The sequence below is a fragment of the Gadus chalcogrammus genome, chromosome 7 (assembly GCF_026213295.1).
Source record: "Gadus chalcogrammus isolate NIFS_2021 chromosome 7, NIFS_Gcha_1.0, whole genome shotgun sequence".
NCBI lineage: Eukaryota > Metazoa > Chordata > Actinopteri > Gadiformes > Gadidae > Gadus > Gadus chalcogrammus.
In genome coordinates, this window is record NC_079418.1 from 19304766 (window position 1) to 19324762 (window position 19997).

The 19997-nt window shown below is 51.3% G+C and overlaps 1 protein-coding gene across 6 annotated transcripts in view; it reads left to right on the forward strand.

Moving 5' to 3' along the window:
- The window catches only part of ncor1 (nuclear receptor corepressor 1), a 50542-nt gene that overhangs the window by 26071 nt on the left and 4474 nt on the right, over window positions 1-19997 (forward strand). For 3 of the 6 annotated variants that reach the window (XM_056594311.1, XM_056594312.1, XM_056594317.1), the window contains 24 exons: window positions 556-621; window positions 3222-3358; window positions 3537-3630; window positions 5075-5588; window positions 5697-5808; window positions 6540-6708; window positions 7453-7620; window positions 8853-9016; window positions 9413-9527; window positions 11032-11117; window positions 11335-11506; window positions 11829-11954; window positions 12219-12302; window positions 12562-12809; window positions 13241-13550; window positions 13893-14108; window positions 14572-14778; window positions 15250-15399; window positions 16268-16516; window positions 16814-16955; window positions 17824-18407; window positions 18766-18882; window positions 19166-19350; window positions 19758-19963. In XM_056594311.1, the coding sequence (XP_056450286.1) occupies window positions 556-621; window positions 3222-3358; window positions 3537-3630; window positions 5075-5588; window positions 5697-5808; window positions 6540-6708; window positions 7453-7620; window positions 8853-9016; window positions 9413-9527; window positions 11032-11117; window positions 11335-11506; window positions 11829-11954; window positions 12219-12302; window positions 12562-12809; window positions 13241-13550; window positions 13893-14108; window positions 14572-14778; window positions 15250-15399; window positions 16268-16516; window positions 16814-16955; window positions 17824-18407; window positions 18766-18882; window positions 19166-19350; window positions 19758-19963 (4621 nt within the window). The remainder of the gene's footprint in view (window positions 1-555; window positions 622-3221; window positions 3359-3536; window positions 3631-5074; window positions 5589-5696; window positions 5809-6539; window positions 6709-7452; window positions 7621-8852; window positions 9017-9412; window positions 9528-11031; window positions 11118-11334; window positions 11507-11828; window positions 11955-12218; window positions 12303-12561; window positions 12810-13240; window positions 13551-13892; window positions 14109-14571; window positions 14779-15249; window positions 15400-16267; window positions 16517-16813; window positions 16956-17823; window positions 18408-18765; window positions 18883-19165; window positions 19351-19757; window positions 19964-19997) is intronic. The other 3 variants (XM_056594313.1, XM_056594314.1, XM_056594315.1) reach the window with 3 other exon arrangements.

The window sequence follows — 19997 nt, forward strand, 5'->3', positions numbered from 1 at the left end:
TGTGTGTGTGTGTGTGTGTGTGTGTGTGTGTGTGTGGTAGGGCAGTGTTACAGCGGGGAGTTGGGGGTAGTGGGTCGGCGGGCCAGCAGTTCTATCTGTCTGCTTGTCTCCATCCAAGGCCATTTCCCAAAGAGGGCGGTGCTTTTCCGTCCTCTACTGTCTGGCGCTAGATCAGCTGACCAGAGCCCTCCCACAGACTGTGGATTAGATTTGGGGGGAGGGGAGAGAGAGAGGGAGAGAGGGGGAGAGAGAGAGAGAGAGAGAGAGAGAGAGAGAGAGAGAGGGAGAGAGAGGGAGAGAGAGCCGGAGAATGTGAAACCATGTGAGAAAGGGAGGAGAGCAGGGAGAGGGAGAGAAAGAGCGTGTGAGTGAGCGAGCAAGGGCGCAGGTCTCGGCAGCCCCTGAATGTAAACAGATTAATAGATTAGTGGCCATGAGAACGAGACGACCGAAGAGCAGATTGGTGCTAGCTCCCTCCCTCTCTCTCTACTGCTCTCTCGCTCTCTTTCCCCTGTGAGTACTGATGGTGCTCTCTCTCGTCTGTCTGTGATTTAGCTGGCACCGTTGAAACTGGAGAAACTTCTCGCTGGACCGAGGAGGAGATGGAGGTCGCCAAAAAAGGTAAGTGTTGGACTTTCCGTCTCCTTTTCCCTTTTTTTTCTTCTCTTCCGATCGTCTGGATTTTTGTCATGTCTCTTCTCCCCCCTCCGACACGCGCACACACACGCAGTCCCTCTCTTATACAATGTACTTAAATCAGCTGGTTGCTGACTGTTGGATACATGCGATTCAGGCAACCACATCAGAGGGGAGACTTGGGGTTGATTTGTTTAGCGTCTATGTTCTTCTCAAGCGCTCTGTTGTGTCCCACCGTGTTGCAGAAGAGCATGACCGCCTCTAAAGATCGCTATCTATTATTTACAATCGCACAGTCTTGCTGGGCGGTCAAAAAAAAAAAAAAAGTCATCACTCGCTGGAGGCATTTCCTTGGATGTTCTCTCTTCCTCGCTGAACCTTTCCTGGCCGGCGGGGACGCTCTCCTGCAAATTTCCCTTGGCAAGCTGCCTCCGTGGCTCTGGAGGGGAGGCGTCCAAGCCCTCGTTGACCCCTAGTGAGAGCCGCGCTGATTAAGGTCCCCATGAGGTGCAACTGGACACGGGACAGGTTAGCGTATGAGACAAATGAGGATTGATTAGGACGACTCACGGCTCAAGCTTTGGGATGATTTTGCTCTTCCACTTATTGAAGGGAGGCGATTGATTTTTATGGTTTTGTTCCTGGCATGGCAGAACTGAATCCGGGAAATGTCTCCCCTCTGTGTGAATGAGAAACTGAAAAACATTTATCAAAGTCAGTGGGGTTGTGAGTTCAAAATGATACTCTGACCACTGTTGTGAATGTTTGACACTATTCATAAGAGGTTCTGCTTTGGCAACTGTATGCAATGTGGGAGATAAATTAGGTATTACTGCACAGCAAGCTTTTGACAGATGAACTGAGCTTCACTGACATTTACAAACTTGTTTTAGTAATTTGGTGTTTGGGGTTTATTCTTCGTTTTTGACAGGGGATCTTTGTTTTAGACAGATCAAGGATAAAGATTGATTTAATGAGATGTAGTTTGGGATGTGTGAGCCTTATCTGATTGTCCCGGGACAAGGGCCTTCTGAAAAGAGGATAATGTCTCTATTGTGCTATTTTTTATGTCAGCTATCGAACATAGAATCTATTGGTTTGGCTGTGTTATCAAGTCAATAACCTATAGGGTCATGTGATCTGTCAGGTCAGCCAATTATTTACTTTTATTAGATTAAGTCCGCCCGCCCACGAGATTTGTTATTTACTACTATTTGGTTATGCAACTGTCAGTCAACAGTCCATGAAGTGCGTTATATTTGCTACCTGCGAGCCAAAATCCTGATGAAACTCAAATAAAATCATTCACAGAAGTGAGGGAACTTTCCCCATAGAGTAAACGCCTTATGAAATCACCAGTCCCACAGCCATTTCCAGGGAATCGTCTCGTCTGACTTCATTGAAAAAAAGAAACGGAAAAGAAAACCTTGAGTCTTTGGTGCCAACTTTTAACCTGGCGTCAGCAGTGCACAGCCGGGGGACTCAAACTCGATCTGACCTTGCCGTGGACAGCGTACCATAAAAGGCGGTTAATAGGTTGTCTACGGTTGTGTACTTCGCACGAGTAGGCGGAGTGTGTTAAGAGTCTATCAATTCTATGAACTTTATCGGGGATGGGTGGAAGGACAAACAACAAGTTTGACTAGTAGACACAAACTCATTGGCAGTTCCTTTTCAGTGATAAACGCCCCAACAATAATCAACATGGTGCCTTATCTATCCTGTTTGAATGGTGACTTTTGTTCTATTGAAGGGACTGGGAAACAGGACGGGAGTCACAATGCCCCATTGCTCTGGCTACTTTGGCAGGAGCACTAATTAGGCTTTGAGCTCACCTATGTCGCGGGTACTGGGTTAAATGCCAGCCATGTCCACTCTAATAAGCAATGCCAGGCAGGAAGGGGAAGGAAAGGGGTCAGCGGGGTTGCAGGAGTAGTGTGGGAGGTTGCCCTATTATCGGAGGTAGTCTGGCAGTCGTTCAGTGTTAAGTGACTCCTTGGCCCGCTTTCAATCTGAACTCATTGTAAGCTCGGATTCTTATGGTTTTCCTGTAGGCATCTTGAGAGGTCCCATCGTTCGGGCCAACGTTTCCTGTGGTAGAAAGTGTTTATGGAGCTCTGAATGGCGACTTGAAAATACCTCCATATTTTAATCTCTTAGCTAAATTGGGGTCCCTTTATTTGAATGCCTGCATTTTCACGATAAAGACCAAATATTGTAAAATTATTCAATGTTTGTATTTTTCGTATATTTGCGCTCAAAAACATATTTGTGCTTACTTCTGTTATACGGCTCAATTACGTTGGGACGCATGCTGGCACTGGTGTTAAACCGACAAGTATTGACAGACGTATATCAAATGAAATTGCTCTATTCTAAACTGTAAATGATAGCGCTGGGATTGACAGCCAGCTTTTCGCCCTAGCCACCAAAACAAACTCTCACGTTTAATTTAAAAAGCTGTGTTCCGTCTCCAACCTCCAACTGACTGATCCTCTTGGGACCCGACACACAAGTGTATTGACCAACGTTTGCTGGCAGTCTGTGCCTAAGTCGCCCCGTCCTCTGGTTCTTCTCACCTCAAGGTTTGGTGGAGCACGGACGAAACTGGACGGCCATAGCCAAAATGGTGGGCACCAAAAGCGAAGCGCAGTGCAAGAACTTCTACTTCAACTACAAGCGGCGACACAACCTCGACAACTTACTCCAGCAGCATAAACAAGTATGTTACCACGGCAACCACCCCAAACACCAACCCCCCCCCCCCCCCCCCCCCCCCCCTTCCATTGTTAGGTCAACCAGAGTGCCACCTGTGGCATTACCATAAACATGAGGGCAAAGGCATCATGGGTAATCTATGATGGGCTCGTGATAACGGCTGTGTTTCCCTCTGCCCTCAGGACACGCGGCGGGCGAGGGCGGACATGTCCCAAGGCGAAGGCCTGGCCACGGCGTCGGCCGACGATGACGAGGACAACCAGGACGACAGCGATGGTCAGAGGGGGGATGGGACGATTGCACATCTCACACACACTCTTGCGCACGCACATGCAAACATGCATACTTACAGTACATACATTAGGGCTGGTCGATCATTGAAAAAAAAAATACATAATTACGATTATTTTGGTCAATATTGAAATCACGAATCGAAATTCGATTAATCGCCCAGCCATAACAAACATGCACGCCTGCATGCACGCACATATGAGACGGGCACACGCATGTACACATACAGTAGAAAAATACATACATGCACGCATACGCGCACACATACATACAGTACATCAATGCATACATACACGCATACACGCACACATACATACAGTACATCAATGCATACATACACGCATACATGCACGCACACAGGCACACACACTCCCTGCATGCGGTGTTTGTACGACCCCAGTGACCCCCGTGTCCCGGTCTAGGGTCGAGTCTGCAGTAAGACCATGACGCCTCATGCATGGTCTCAAGTATCGAGCCAAAGGGCGGTTACATAAAATAAATAAGAACCGGAGCCTTTTTATATCCTCCTCCAGTTTTATAAGGAAGTGAAAAAAAACGTTTGTGCTGTAAAGTGTGTGCAATGTGGGAAAATCATGTGCGGTGAAATTTAAAGTTATGAAGTCTTCCTAAGCGCCGGAGGGGCCCCTTGTTGCGTAACGGTCTTCTGGCTTTGAAGACTTTGAAGAAGGCTTGCTGGTTGGAATGCGGCCATGGTCCGCCTCACTGGTACTGCAGTGCATACTCACTGTCTGGAAAGAATCTAAGTGGTTATACACACGGTCAAACTTGGTTATCTGTTTGAGCGTCCCGGATCGCTTTTTTGTTGTGGTTTTGTTGTTTTGGACACCATTTTGTTCTCATCATCAGCATATATCTGCATTCGTTCTTCTCTGGGATCTATATATTTGATTGTATATAATGCGTCGGTTCTGCTTGCTGAGACGATGTGTTAATACCTGTAGGCTATAGTGGTCGTAACTACAATTTGTAGTTTATTTTCATGGACTACAGTTTAATTTTCCAACATCCAACGGGAAGTTTTCAGCACAGGTTGTGTTCTATCATGTATGTTAGCGGTATATTTGTCTATATAGATTAGCAGCTAATCTTCACGTCTACTCAGCGCAAGGTCCTGGGTCCAAACTCCAACATCCCCATTCTATTGGCTTCTACATAAATCAAATAAATATTTGGATAAAGATGTCGCTTAAATCACCAAACTTAATTTAAACCCATTGAAGATCCAGTTTAGGTACACCAATTAAATGGAGAGTTAATCAATGATTCAAATCAATCTTATCCCCTAAAACCGTGTCATGGTAGAACCAGCATGGACGATATAATCAGGGTGCTTAACATCCTTCTTGCTGGATTCCTAACCCTTCACTCATGCACTCTTCCTCCGCCTCCCCCCCCCCCCCCCCGTCAGCCGGGGACAACAGCTCGGACACCGAGAGCGCTCCCTCGCCCTCGCAGGCCGACCCCTCCAAGGCTGGCGACGGCAAGAGGGCCGACGGCGGGGCGGCCAACAGCCACCCCTCGGAGCAGGACCAGGCCCAGGGCGCGGCCCAGAGCCAGGGCGCGGCCCAGGCCGGGGGCGCGGCGGCGGGCCCGAGCTCCAAGGCCCAGGAGATGCCCTACGGCGAGCTGAGGGTCAAGCAGGAGAAGAGCCCCGAGGGCGACGGGGGCACCCCGGAGGAGAGGGCCAGGGCGGCCCCGTACACCGGCGTGCTGCACCCCAAGACGGAGCCCCAGGACCTGGAGCTGAGGAGCGGCGGCGGCGGCGGCGGGGGGGAGGTCCAGGTAAAGGTGGAGCCCGAGGCCAAAGAGCGAGGGGACAAGGGCCAGCCGGACGAGCGGCAGAGGGAGCTCCACTCGGACAACGACTCCAGCGCCACCTGCAGCGCCGACGAGGATGTGGAGGCGGAGCCCGAGAGGCAGAAGTGGGTGTTTTGGCTTTTTGGGGGTCAGGGTAGGGGGGTTGGGGGGGGGCGCCTCATTTGATTTTCATGGTGGTAGTCTAGCGGTGTTCTGATGGCTCTCTTTTACAGGATGTACACCTTGGACAAGCCTTCGATGCTGGGGCCCCCGGGGTCCGTGCTGGTCTCCTCCAAGCTCAACATGCAGCAGCTGCATCACCGCGCCGCAAACATACCCCCCATGGTAGGTCACCATGGCAACCTACCGCACGGCTCCCGGCAGCTGCAGTGGAGCTATTTAGAGAGGCATGGGGGACAGGAAGTGGATCCACAGTGATGCGTTCAGGGGATCGCCCCGTCGACATTTTGAACTTTTCTGTGTCAACAAACCATTTGGTATTTATTTATTTTGTATCAGGTTCACGCCACACCTGAGCTGTAAGCTGCCCATTGTTATTCCTCAGTTATATGCAGTCCTGTTCTTCCACATTTCTGTGCCGTGTGATACACACCTGGAACATATTTCTGAATGGTTTCCTTTCAATAGAAGGATCACTTATTACAGCGGCCCAGCATATTAGATCCTAACATATGTCCTGTTAATCAGGACTGGACTAGCATTATACAAACCAAAAGCATCAAGTCATGTCCTTTTGTGTGACTTTGAAACCTCGCTGGCCAATTCATTGTAGTCTGAGAGTATTCCGTTTCTCTGCCAGCATCTCTCCTGGTGAGGTTGTGTCAAGTCCAATTTATTAGCATAGTCCTTAATCGCAGCGACATTCTCAAAGCCCTCTTAAGGGTAGGAGCGAGGGCTTGGCTCCCGCTACACGCAAGTGTATGGGTAACTGACTTCTCCCTTCTCCCTCTCTCTCTCTCCCCCTCCCTCTCTCTCCTCCCTCCTCTCCCTCTCTCTCTGTCTCCCTCTCCTCTCTCTCTCTCCCCTCTCTTTCCCCCCCTCTCCCCCCCGTGCAGGTGCAGGGTCCCTACGGGCCCGGGGCCGTGCCCGTCAGTGGCTTCACTATGTTCCAGCACCAGATCAAGGCGGTGCATGAGTCCGCCCACCAGGAGGACAAGCAGAGGCAGGACCAGGGGGAGCCCGACCGCCGGCCCCCCAGCCACCCCGCCTTCAGCACGCGAGATGGTACGGGGAAGGCACACACGCGCAGACACGCACACACAGACACACACATACACACGCGCGCAGACACACACACGCCAGACACACGCAGACACACAGTCGCACAGACACACGCATACAGACGCACACAGACACACTCACCCTGCTTTGCCCTCGTCTGGCTGTTCCTCTCCATCGGCCTCTTTGGTGTGAGGAAGGCCTCCTGTGGTCTGTGAATGACTATTCGCACCAAGAATTGATTCTTTCCGTTTTTATATCCTCTCATTCGTTTGTCTGATTGGTCGTCGAACGAGGGGGAACTCTGAATGCTGCAAGTGCAGGGACAGAAACTTGGCTGACCCAGTTCGCGTTTTTTCAAATTGCATGCATAAGTCAGATTGGACGCTGAGTGCCACTTTGCAGACGGGTCATGTCCTTCCCAGGGGGTACTGAACGTGGCTTTAGTTATGGTTGTTAGGCCGGTGCACCCCAGTAGAAGGGGATATTCAAAGCACCTTGCTAGGAAAGGCCTATAGCGAACCCTCTGACTGATTCATCTGCATGGTTGCCAAATGGATGACAACCATGCCCTTTGGCACAGTAGCCCGGTGAACCGTGGAGTTCAAGGGCCCTGGGTGTATTAAGTCACACACTCCTTCCTCCAGGTACGGGGGGGTGTGCTCTTCGAGGTCCCTGGCGGTCTGTTGTTGAATCCCTCCTCTCCTAATAGTTCCCTCCCTTGTGTCCTGTGTGCCTGTGACCCCGCAGGTAAGCCCTACCCCTTCATGCCTTTTGATATGAAGCTGGCTCTGGAGCAGGAGGCCCAGTCAGGCCGGCCTGGCTCCCCCTACAGGCTCTGCCCCAGGGAGCTGAGCAAGGCCTCTGCCCAGTCCGACCCCAGCGCCCCCAATGTCTCCCGCTACAGTGTGCCTCCAGGTAACCTGCACACCCCCCTTCCCTCTCTTCATCCAACTCCTGCTGCCTGCCCCCCCTTTTTTTCTCTCCCATCTCTCCCATCACCAGTGGGCCCTTTCCACCATTTTGTGAGCTACTGTTGGCTAGCCACTGGGCCTTTCTTCTCCCTCACGCTGTGGGCTGTTTCTGGCCGCCGCCTGAACCTCACTTCATTGGCTCGCTGAGCGATGGAAGTTTTAGATTAGAGTTTCATCTGAGTTTTATGCAGCTTTTTGCCCATTTATACGCTAGGTTGTCATTGAGATATAACGATGTCGATGTATAATTGTCATTACTATATCTCAATAGCAGCGTAGCATCTGTCATTGGCTGCACCATTTGCATGTCTTTGATCCGATGAGATTGATTTGGAAGTGAAACGAACAGTCTTCAGGGCCGTTACGATAGCTCGGGGTTCGTCACCGGTCATTCCCCTCCTTTCACTCCTCTCGCTTCAGCACACGACCTAACCAAGTTTCCAGTCGCTTTCGTCAACAATGAGCTGGCAGAATGAATATTAATGTCATCGCCCCTACCCCCCCGCCGTATGCCTCCCAGCTGCAGGGTCGCTCGCGTCATAGAGTGGTTTGTTGTGTTTCCCCCGCTTGGGGTTGGCAGAGTGCTGACGTCCGCGACCACTGGAAGAACTCTTAATAACACGGCGGCCATTTGCATTTTTGATATTGTTAAGTGCTGGGGCATGACTGTGTGTGTGTGTGTGTGTGTGTGTGTGTGTGTGTGTGTGTGTGTGTGTGTGTGTGTGTGTGTGTGTGTGTGTGTGTGTGTGTGTGTGTGTGTGTGTGTGTGTGTGTGTGTGTGTGTGTGTGTGTGTGTTGTTAATCCATTCAGTTGGCCATCTCCCCACAGTCTGCTTGCGTCCCCAAGGGCAGAGCGCAGAGCCTCCATTTTATGACCTCAGATCCACTATGCCTGTAACAGCCCGTTATGGTGGAACTTAATATTTTATTGTTGCTATTTAAACCCTTACCAAGCTCTTTGTGGAACCATATACTGTCCGCTGGGTCAGTGTGTGTTTAATGGGGAAGGCGGCTATTTTTGTGTGTTTTAATTAATGGTTGTGTGTGTGTGTGTGTATGTGTGCACGCTGGAATCAAACTTGAATACAATCAATTGCATTCACTTTACGTAATCCATGGTAGCATTTTCATCTCTTTCATTGCTCTCTCTCTCTCTCTCTCCCTGTGTCGCTCTAGTCCTGCACCCGACGCCCAGCCAGACGGCCCAGGACATGCCGGAGGCCGTGCGGGTGTCGTTCAGGCACAGCCGGCCCCCAAACATTCCAGCTCCGCCGCCCCTCATTCCCACCTCCAAGCACACGGACAAGCCCTCCTTCATCCAGGGCGGCTCCATCTCCCAGGTAAGCTCCCCCCGGAGCAGCTTAATCAACCGCCCTTAGATCTGATTTGAACCGGCTTTTAAATGGATATGGGTGATCCTCTCTGTTGGACGCACACACACCACTACAACCGTATCAAACCGCCAGCATAATCCTCCAGAAAAGTCATTATTACTTTATAAACAAAGCAGAGTGTATTGTGTGTAAAGAGCCTTTTTTAAAACCGAGACAGAAACGGTTATAGGCCTACTAGGTTAACTGTATAGATTACAATCCGGGACATGTATACTAACTACGACATGAATCCCCGTCCGACCCTCAAAGCGAAACCGTTTCACTAAGAGCACCAGCTCGGTTCAGCCTCAGCTTGACTTGGCCCTGGTGCGCTGACCTGCTCTCTTATTCCCGCTCCTCCAGGGGACTCCCGGCACGTACCTCCCCTCACACGCCCTCTACGGGCCAGAGGGCACCAAGAGCTCCGTGGGCTCCATATCGCTGGGCCTGCCCCGACAGCAGGACCACAACAAGCCTGGTAGGACGCCGCTGCTTTCACCACGGGTCGGCTAGGGGATTGGCCTTTACAAAGCCATTTCAAAAGTAGACCCTCTGGAGACCAGCAGGTCGCTAGGTTGATCTATTATTCGTATTTCCGGGTAGAGGCTGCCATTTGATATGCATGTCTGTCTGGGTAAAGCAGGACTCTGTTTCCTTCATTTGGCTATGAGTTTCCCTCCTCATTCCAGGTTGACGCAGAAGCAAATTTCCATTGAATTACCACCATTTCAACAGGATGGATATTTGATCCTTTCCTCATATTTAACAGACAGCGTGATCCCTAATTAGATCAAGTTCAGAGTTAAGTACAGTGTGCCTAGTCTACAGCATTCTGTGCTGCCATTGCGGCATAAAGCCGCCAACATTTTATCTACATTCTTGCTGAATTTGGGTTCCTGTATTTTTCCAACCTGTATTTATGTTCTAGATGTGGATCTCAGGGTCGCGTTCCCCCAATAAATGGTTCATGTAAAAAAACCTACATACTGTTATGGGGCTCTTTGCCTTCCATGCATGATGATCAGGTTGGAGATTGGAGGTAGCATAATGTCCCTCGTAAACATTCTGTTCTGCAAACCGCCCATTTACATCGAGACGTCATTTCCTATGCTGCTGTACAGAAAATGCCACACACTTTACCTCAAAGTTTTTCCGTGCAGCGACATATCTTGAGATTGGATTGAGTTTGTGTGCCTGTTTTGATTGTGGTGGTTGAGGAATTGGACCCCCCACCCCCCTTGTATTCTCTTGGGTCCAGGCTTCCCTCAATAAAAGCCTGGGGGCAACTCTAATTAGTGCTGTCCTGAGAACCCACTTCCTGGATTTGTTTTGGTAGTTGCGGCGGTTTTGTTGTCGCTCTCCTGTTCCGACGAATGGCTCCATTCACACCGGATAAACAACACTGACAAGCCTGCGCGGCGGTGCTATTCACTCCATGCGTTCACCCCGACCCCTCTCTGACTCTGACTTGTGTCTTCCGCGTTGAGTTTCTCCCATTCACACTACTACTGGTTAACTGTACAAAAACCCTGCCAAGGCTAAACCTGCAATGCGTCAAAATACGTTGTTTCTTAGTTTCTTAAGCACTAACCATTGAGTCTACCACTGTGAGCCTCTATACTCGGACAGACTATGATGCTCTCTGCTGATACAGAAGGGGTTTAATTTACTACAGAGTCAAGTTCAAAAACCTTTACTCCCTTTGCTGTGTGGACCGGATGCATCTCTACAAAAGACCTTTCCGTAGTCTCTCTCTCCCTCTCTCAGGGGATCTTAACAACAACAAACCGAATCGACAGACGCCACAGACGAGGCTAAAAGGTTGTGAGCGTGGTTGAACCTCCAGCTGCAAGTCTGCCATTGATGTTGCTAGACGATGGAGTTTCAAACGGTTCCTCTTTGTTCGCCGCTCTCTCGACACAGGATCGCGTTCCCTTGGTATTTGTGTTAATCTCAACTCTTCCCCCATCTCCTCCTCCCAGGCTCCATGCAATCCGTCCAGGATGGGAGAGGCAACCCAGGCAAGATGGGCGAGGGCCTGGCCTATGGGCGCGGATCGATTACCCAGGTAGGACTAATCCATCAGATCATTTGCAATCATATGTAAAATATAGATTAAATATCATCATAGCCTAAGATCAGATCTCTTTTATTATTTTATTAATCATACCCAGATATATAAGGGCGGCAACATATGATTTATTTCATAGTCTGGGATTAATCATTTAGTTTAAACAAGTTCACCACTTCACAGTTCTTACACTTCCTGTCTGCGTGCTGTCCAGGGTACTCCTGCCATGCCCCAGTCCAGCATCGCTGCTGACCTGCTGAAGGGCACCATCACCAAGCTGGCCACCGAGGACATGAGCAGCCCAGACAAGAGCGGCCGGGGGGAGCAGATGCCCAAAGGTCACGTCATCTACGAGGGCAAGAGCGGCCACATCGTCTCCTACGACGGTAAGACCTCCTGTGGCTATCGCCAATGCTACCCTTTTCATTCAGCCATTTCGCTTTGCTAGGGCAAAGCAACGTTTCAACTATTTGCGTCACACTTTAAACTAGTTAAGTCTTTCTTTTGAGGCCAGTCAATGTTGTTTGCTAGTTTGCGGTAACTTGGTTGATCATCCAGAGCCGTATACTACTAAGAGTCGATTGAATGCTGCAGTCGTTCATGGCGACGTCAGTCATTTTAAATAGCAGGGGTGCAATTCTTATCCTTCCCTTATGGAGACCCTGCTCCTCATAGCTGAACCTAACCTCTTCCCGGGCCTCCCCACAGCCATCAAGAACCCCAGGGAAGCCACCCGCAGCCCCAGGGCCGGCCACGACCTGAAGCGCTCCTGTGACATGATGGAGGGCCCCACGGGCAGAGGTCTCCCCGGCCGAGACGGAGCTCCGTTTGAAGGTAGTCTGATTGTATTGAAATATCTATCGGATTACATTTATTCAATCATTAAATCAATATTTTATGATGTTGAGATGTGGTGGTTTTTTTATTTCGGTTTTTGTTTATAATTGCATTTACGTAATTGCTGATTCAATGTATACACACGGAGAGGCGTTGTTCTAACTTTTATTGTTATTTTATTATAAAGAAATGCATCCACACCGAGATGTTTCTTCATGTTATCCATGAGACTATCTGAAAGTACGTTGTTGTTTTGTTCAGGATTGATGGGCCGAGCGTTGCCTAGAGAGGGTCTCCATGGAGATTCTAAAGAGAGGCCTTTCATCACTGGATCCATTATGCAAGGTAGACTCTCCTCTTGAAGCCTTAGTAGCTCATAAATAGATTCAATGGACACATTATTTTAATTGACAGGGGTTATTTTAAAAACCACCTATAATTATTTCCCAGTGGATGCGCCATCCATTTGATGGAACAACTTATTTGATCATTTGACTTTCCTTTCGGCTTGACTTGGAGCCGTACGACGTCATCACACAAATTGACAAAGACACCACACATTGCTGCGGCTCATCCAAATGTGTTTTGTCTCTCTCCCTTCCAGGGACCCCCAGGACGTCGGCCGAGGCCTACGACGACAGCCCCAAATACAAGCAGATCAAGAGGGAGAGCCCGCCCATCCGCTCCTTCGACGGGGGCATCGGCAAGGGCAAGCCGTACGACGCGGTCAACACCATTCAGGAGCTGGGCCGCTCCATCCACGAGATCCCCCGCCAAGACCAGTCCGGCGGGGACAGCCGGAAGACCCCCGACATGGCGGACCGAAGGGTTTTGGAGGGACCCATGTCCCAGGTATGATGACCACGGCTCCATCGACTCTGTCTCACTGTGAACTTCAATTTTTGTGCATCTGCTTCCACACAAATCGTGTTCACCCGATCAACATCTGCATTATCAATGTCCCGGTGAACGTAATGACATTGCTCAACTACACACTAGATTAATATTAGTTTGCTTGTTGGCTGTGAATCGTTCAGGCAGGCAGTTTGAATATAAAGTGGATACAAATAAATAAATATAAAATGTAATTGACTATCGATAGCTTACATCAGCAATTTCCTGCAACTCCATATGCGAATCCGGGGACCCAAAGTGGGGTTCCGAACCATAGGTTGTCAACCACTGCTCTATACTATCCTTACCCGCCCACTACATTATCCGGTACATCCCCATTTTATTTGACATATCCTTTGTTGATCCAGTGGATTTTCCCCTTTGCACAGATCCATTCTGTGAACCAGCCCGCCATCAAGCACAACGTCAAGTCCCTGATCACCAGTCCAGGCAAGATGCCCCACGGTCTGCCCCAGCTGGAGGCCATGGAACGGGCCAAGTACGAGGAGAGCAAGGGCGGGCCGGACCGCGTGCGCCAGTCCGTGGTCAACTCCACCGGCGTGCTGCGCTCCACCCACCAGGAGGCCAACAGGACCCAGCTCAGCCCCGGCATGTACGAGGACGCCAACGCCCGCAGGACCCCCGTCAACTACAGCACCAACTCCCGGTCGTCGCCCATGCTCGGACGCGCCCCAGACGGTAGGGTCGTTATCCCGGTGTACCCAGTGTGCAACGCTCCGGTGACCGCTGGAACATGGAGGTTCAGACCTAGAACCGTTCCGGCAGTTGCCAAGCAACCCCCGATACCAGACTATGAAAATCGTTTTCTGCTTATTTTTTGAGACCCAAGAGTGCTACAATTATTAAGTGATTTTATATCTGACGTCCCTGCATTTTAACCAGGCTTAAAATACAGGGATGTGTGAGAGGACGATGCACGATGCTTGGGATTTGTTTATTTTTCGCAACCCTGGTGCTGCTTGTAGCAAACAATTATGACATCCAAACCTGAGTCTTCCCTTCTCTCCTCTCTTAACAAAGGAGGCATCAGCTCCGGGAAGGCCGTGTCCCACGAGAGGAAGAGTGTCATGACCCCCACGCCGAGGGACAACGTGCCGGCCAAGTCCCCCGTGTCCGAGCCGGTGGCCTCCCACAGCCCCTTCGACCCCCACCTCCGCCCCATGGTCCCCGGGGAGGTGTACCACCTGCCCCCGCACCTGGACCCCGCCATGGCCTTCCAGCGAGTCCTGGACCCCGGTACGGCCGCTGCCGCTCCTCTAGAGCGTCCCTCTCGTAGCCCTAGTCACTCTCTGGTGACCCACCTTAACGGGGCTACGTTGAGCTGTAGTTTGCATGTACACCCAGGAGGGATTCTGTCTAACAGACAATTATTTATGTGCTCCGTTGACCGGACTGTAGACCATCTCATGGAGACACGGGGCCAATTTAGATTTTATTGGCTATACCGTACGATTTATTAAATGATCTGGATATTCTTATTATTAATATAGTATTAATTAAGGTGGCAGTCGGCTGGATACATACATATATGTTTACATGCCCCCCTAAAATAAAAATAAACAAATTAGTTCTTTATTTTCACATTAGTCAATATTAGGTTTGCCGGTGGCTGGTAACTTGGTTGAACATCCTGCACCGGTTACTCATATGAACACCCCCCCCCGCCCCCCCCTCCCATTCTGTCCTCGTCCCACGGCAGGCGCGTACATCTTCCCCCGGCAGCCGACGCCGGCGGGCTACCCCAACACCTACCAGCTGTACACCATGGAGACCACGCGCCAGACCATCCTCAACGACTACATCACCTCCCAGCAGATGCAGGTCATCCCGCGGCCGGACCTGGCCCGGGGCCTGTCGCCGCGGGAACAGCAGTCCATCGCCATCCAGTATCCGGCCGGCGCTCGAGGTACGCAACCGCGCCGGGGGACGCGCTGTAGGGCGCAGGCCTGCTTCCCTACAGCGCGTGTGTGTGCGTGCGTGTGTGTGTGTGTGTGTGTGTGTGTGTGTGCGTGTGCCTTTTTACTGGCTATCCTTTTCCAGACGCCCAGAAGCAAATGACCTCGACAAAATTAGCAGTTTTTTTTTTTTTGTAATCACTGAGGAGGGCTACCACTGATTGGGCCATACTCCTCAATGATCGGGTTATGGGTCGTACAAATTGGTACCGCGGGGCCTCAGCTCCATGCAGCTGCCCCCCCCACACCGGTCCCCAGCCTCTCTAATCACGCCCCTGGGGCCTCATACACTGATCTGTAAATCTATAACTGACGTGGCGGGCGATGGGTCCCAGCTGATGGCGGGGCCCATGGTGTCCGGTAGATTTGATGGAATTGGTTCTTGTTGTTCACCGCTGGCCCTTTGCTTCTGTCTGTAAAAGGGATAATTGATCTAGCCCAGATGCCTCCAACTATCCTGTTACCTCACCCTGGGGCAACAGGTTCCCCCACTATGGAGCGAATCGCCTACCTCCCCGGAGCTCAGCCCCCTTTCCCTCCTAGGCCCTTCAACCAAGCCTCCATATCGCCAGGTGAGGACCACACCCCCTGACTGTCCCCCCTCTCTTAACCCCCCCCCCCCCCCCCCCCTCTTACTCCTCTCCGTCCCCTTTTACTTTGCCTTTCCAGTTGACCTCTCCACAAGGTCCAAGTGATGGTGGTCTTGGTGTTGGCGACTCGCATACGACCACTTTAAGGGCACTTGACCACCCCCTGGTGGACGTTCTTTTGTGGTACAGTCCTGTCCATCTGCAGACGGACCAGTCCAACCCATCTCCACTTAAGGGGGGATTGGCATGTGCTTGAGCACAGCAAAGAAGTCACACTTGAAGTACTTCAGACTTCAACTAAATGAATATTGCTAGGCTGCCTGTTTCAAAGCATGGTTTCATGATACAAAGATTATAGTTGGAGCCAATTATTAAGTGTATTATTGGTATCAGGCCAATAGCCAGAATGGCCAATTTCCCTAATGTATATGTTAAATACAAGCAGAATATTTTGTAAGAATAAATTATATTTTATAATAATGTATTATGATAGAACTTTGTCGACTCCCAATGGTAATATATCTTGATATTTGAGCCTTCACCAAGCTTTACTTGTGTATATATTCATATAGAAACGTATGCTTCAGTAACTGGCAGCCTGGTTCAGTCCTTGCAGAAGTGGCCGATAACCGTAATGGTCCAACCTGAGTTTATTGCCCCAGTAAAACCGCCATGGCATCCAGTCCCACGTCACCTCCAAGAAGGTTTCCTGGCACGGCATTCCGAGCCCCGCCCTGGTTCCCTCCTTCCACCGCCTGTGGACCCAAACTTTATGCATTGTGTGTGTGTGTGTGTGTGTGTGTGTGTGTGTGTGTATGTGTGTGTGTGTGTGTTGTCCTTGGGTTTTCAGGCCACCTAGCCGCAGCAGCCAACGCCGCCGGCATGGAGCGAGAGAGGGAAAGGGAGCGGGAGAGAGACCGGGAACACCGAGACCGAGAGCAGCGGGACAGAGAGCAGCGGGACCGGGAACACCGGGACCGCGAGCACCGGGACCGGGAACACCGGGACCGTGAGCAGCGGGAGCGCGAGCACCGGGAGCGAGAGATGAGGGAGCGCGAGCATCTGGCCGCCGCGGGCGCCAGCGCGTACATCCGCAGTGGTGAGCAGAGTCACGGCTCTTTATAGTCCTTCTTCATTGATTGTATTTTTACCTTCACCTTTATGTCCGAAAGGTGAACGTTATAAACGTTTACACTTTGTGGGCAATAAAGTATATCTATATTGTCCATCTATCTAGCCTACTTATCAAGTATGTTTAGATTAATAGACGGACCGTCTAATGCCCTAGGAATGAAGCTAGGACATCAACGGATGCGGGGTAGATCAATATCGTCCAATAGTCTGTCCCTTGTGATTAATCCAAGCGTGTGTGTGTTTTGTGTGTGTGTCCCTCCAGGTTCAGAGCAGCCGGGCCGGCCGGTCAGCCGTGGTTACCTGCGCTCCCCGTCCCCCTCTGTGCGGACCCCTGAAGGCGTGGTCCAGCAGAGGCCCAGCATCTTCCAGGGGACTAACAGCAAGAGCGTCATCACTTCTCTCATGTAGGCACACCTTCAGTAGCTGCTCTCTGAGTAGCTCACAAGCATACACAGGAAGACCTCCGGCCCCTTCCAGGCTTTCATTGTGGCTCTATTGTGAATCTCGCTTCCTCTTATTTTTCTTTCTTTGCCTTTGTCTCTCTTTGTCTTTATACGCTCGGCCTTTCTGTCTTTCTTCCTCTGTTTCTCTCTTTATCATTTATTTCTCTCGCTCTCTCTCTTACTCTCCTTTAATCTTTCGCATATTCTGTCTCTCGTTGGGCTCTTTCTCTCTCTAATCTCTCTTGGTCTTGGTCTCTCTCTCTCTCTAATCTCTCTTTGTCTCGGTGTCGTTCTCTCTCCCCTCTCTGGGTTTCTCTGATCTCTCTGGGTTTCTCTATCTCTCTCTCTCTAATCTCTCTGGGTCTCGCTCTCTCTCTTATCTCTGGGTCTCTCTCTCTCTCTGTAATCTCTCTGGGTCTTGCTCTCTCTCTCTAATCTCTCTGGGTCTCGCTCTCTCTCTCTAATCTCTCTGGGTCTTGCTCTCTCTCTCTAATCTCTGGGTCTCTCTCTCTAATCTCTCTGGGTCTCTCTCTCTCTCTCTCTCTAATCTCTCTGGGTCTCTCTCTCTAATCTCTCTGGGTCTTGCTCTCTCTCTCTAATCTCTCTGGGTCTTGCTCTCTCTCTCTAATCTCTCTGGGTCTCGCTCTCTCTCTCTAATCTCTCTGGGTCTCGCTCTCTCTCTCTCTAATCTCTCTGGGTCTTGCTCTCTCTCTAATCTCTCTGGGCCCTCTCTCTCTCTAATCTCACTGGGTCTCTCTCTCTCTAAACTCACTGGGTCTCTCTCTCTCTCTCTAATCTCTCTGGGTCTCGGTGTCGTTCGCCCTCACAGACCCCAGTCCTCTGCCTCTGCGGCGGCAGCGGCGCAGGCGCAGGCGGGCTCCCGCTACAGCACGGCGGCGGACGCCCTGGCCGCCCTGGTGGACGCGGCCGCCTCGGCCCCCCAGATGGACGTGGCCAAGGCCAAGGAGAGCGGCAAGCAGCAGCAGGACCACCGCGACGACGACATGGCCGCCCGGAGGGCCGCCACTCTCGCCGAGCACCAACAGCTCCAGCAGCACCAGCAGCACCAACAACAACAACAGCAGCAACAACAACAGCAGCAGCAGCAGCACCTCCACCAACAACAACAACAAGCTCTGCACCACCAGCAGCAGCTGCAGCAGCAGCAGCACCACCACCAACAGCAGCTGCAGCAGCAGCACCAGCAGCAGGAGGCGGAGCGGCACGCCATGCAGGCCCAGTACGGCTCCAAGGACAAGGGCACCAAGGCCCGCATCGAGGAGGAGCTGCGCACCCACGGCAAGACCACCATCTCGGCCGCCAACTTCATCGACGTCATCATCACGCGGCAGATCGCCTCGGACAAGGACTCCCGCGAGAGGGGCTCCCAAAGCTCGGACTCCTCCAGCAGCCGTAAGTTTCCCCCCCCCTACATCTCTCTCTCTCTCTCTCTCTCTCTCTCTCTGTCTCTGTCTCTGTCTCTGTCTCTGTCTCTGTCTCTCTCTCTGACGAGAGAGAGACGAACCCCCCTGAAGTAACACTGGAAAATGTGAAATATTTTCGACAAAGCAACAGCACGTAATCCTATCTCAGAGATGATCCCTTTCTTTGTTTGTACTGTGTATAAAGTTCCCCATTGCAGCAACCAAACGTGTGGATTGTCTAAGCCAAACTGATGACAATAGAGATCAACAGTGTTACGGAGCTCGGTACAGTACTATCGGTTTCCATGCATCACAGGCTAACCTTTTTATCTCTAATTATTATGCAGTGGCATCCAACCGCTATGACAACCCCAGCGGAGGCACCATCGAGGTCATCAGCCCCGCCAGCTCCCCGGTGCAGCCGCAGCAAGACAAGCCCGAGGAGAGGCAGCCGCAGCCACCCGGTGAGGACCGACGAATGCGTCAAATATCGAACCGTGTTGTCAATTTGATCAGAAAACGGATTCAGCTCTTAAGTCGTATCACAACTTAGCCTTAAGCAGAGATGGGCTACACTCTAAATCCGTCAACAAACTAAGCCGTCAAGAGAACAGCAAGTCACCCTTCTTCCATGTTAGCCCCGTCACCAGGCCCAAGTGCCAGAGGCGTCTCCTGTCTCCTTAACTACTCCCGTCTCCTTAACCCCTTCTCTCTCCGCCCCCTCCCGCCCTCCGCCCCGCCCTCCAGCCCACCAGCGCCCCATGTCTGGGCTAGCCCCCGCGGCGGGCATGCGGCCCTTCGACATGAGCCGCTACCGACAGCAGGGGGAGCCCCCCCACGCGGCCCCCCAGCAGCCGCCCTCCTCCCAGGGCGACGGCTACGCTCAGGTCCCAAAGACCCACCGCGTCATGACCCTGGCGGACCACATCTCGGTAAGACGCCCCCGGGATTGGGGTTTATGCCGGTGCGGTGGTCTAGTACCACTGGGGTTTCCTGCTGTGATCACCTTCGCCCATTGACAAATATGCTAGAAAAGTAGTGTAGTAAAATAAAGCAATGCGTTGTCATTGGCTTGTCAACAATTGAGATCGCTATCCATCTATCTCTGTATATTCTTGACGGATGCAAAGTTGCTAATGATCAAGTTACAAATTAACAGACAAGGCATGCATACAGTTTGATAGATAGGTAGATTTGTGTGTGTATATATATATATTTATGTAGACATAAAAAGATAATATGAAGTTGTTTTGTAGCCATCCAGTTTGAAAAGCACTCTTTTATTGCATCTATTGCTCTTAATTTAATTTCCATATTTGTTCACATATTGTTCCCACAGCACATCATCACCCAGGACTTTGCCCGGAACCAGGACCCTCCGGCCTCCTCTGCCTCCAGCACATTCCAGAGCTCGGCGCCCCTGGTGTCCACCTCCAGCCGGGTCAAAGCCCCCAGCCGCTACAGTCCAGAGAACCAGGCCCCCCACCACCAGAGGCCCTCCAACAGGGTGTCCCCGGAAAACGCTCCCGACAAGCCCAGAGCCAGGTACCCCCCCCCCCCTCGGCCACCCTGTTGGAGC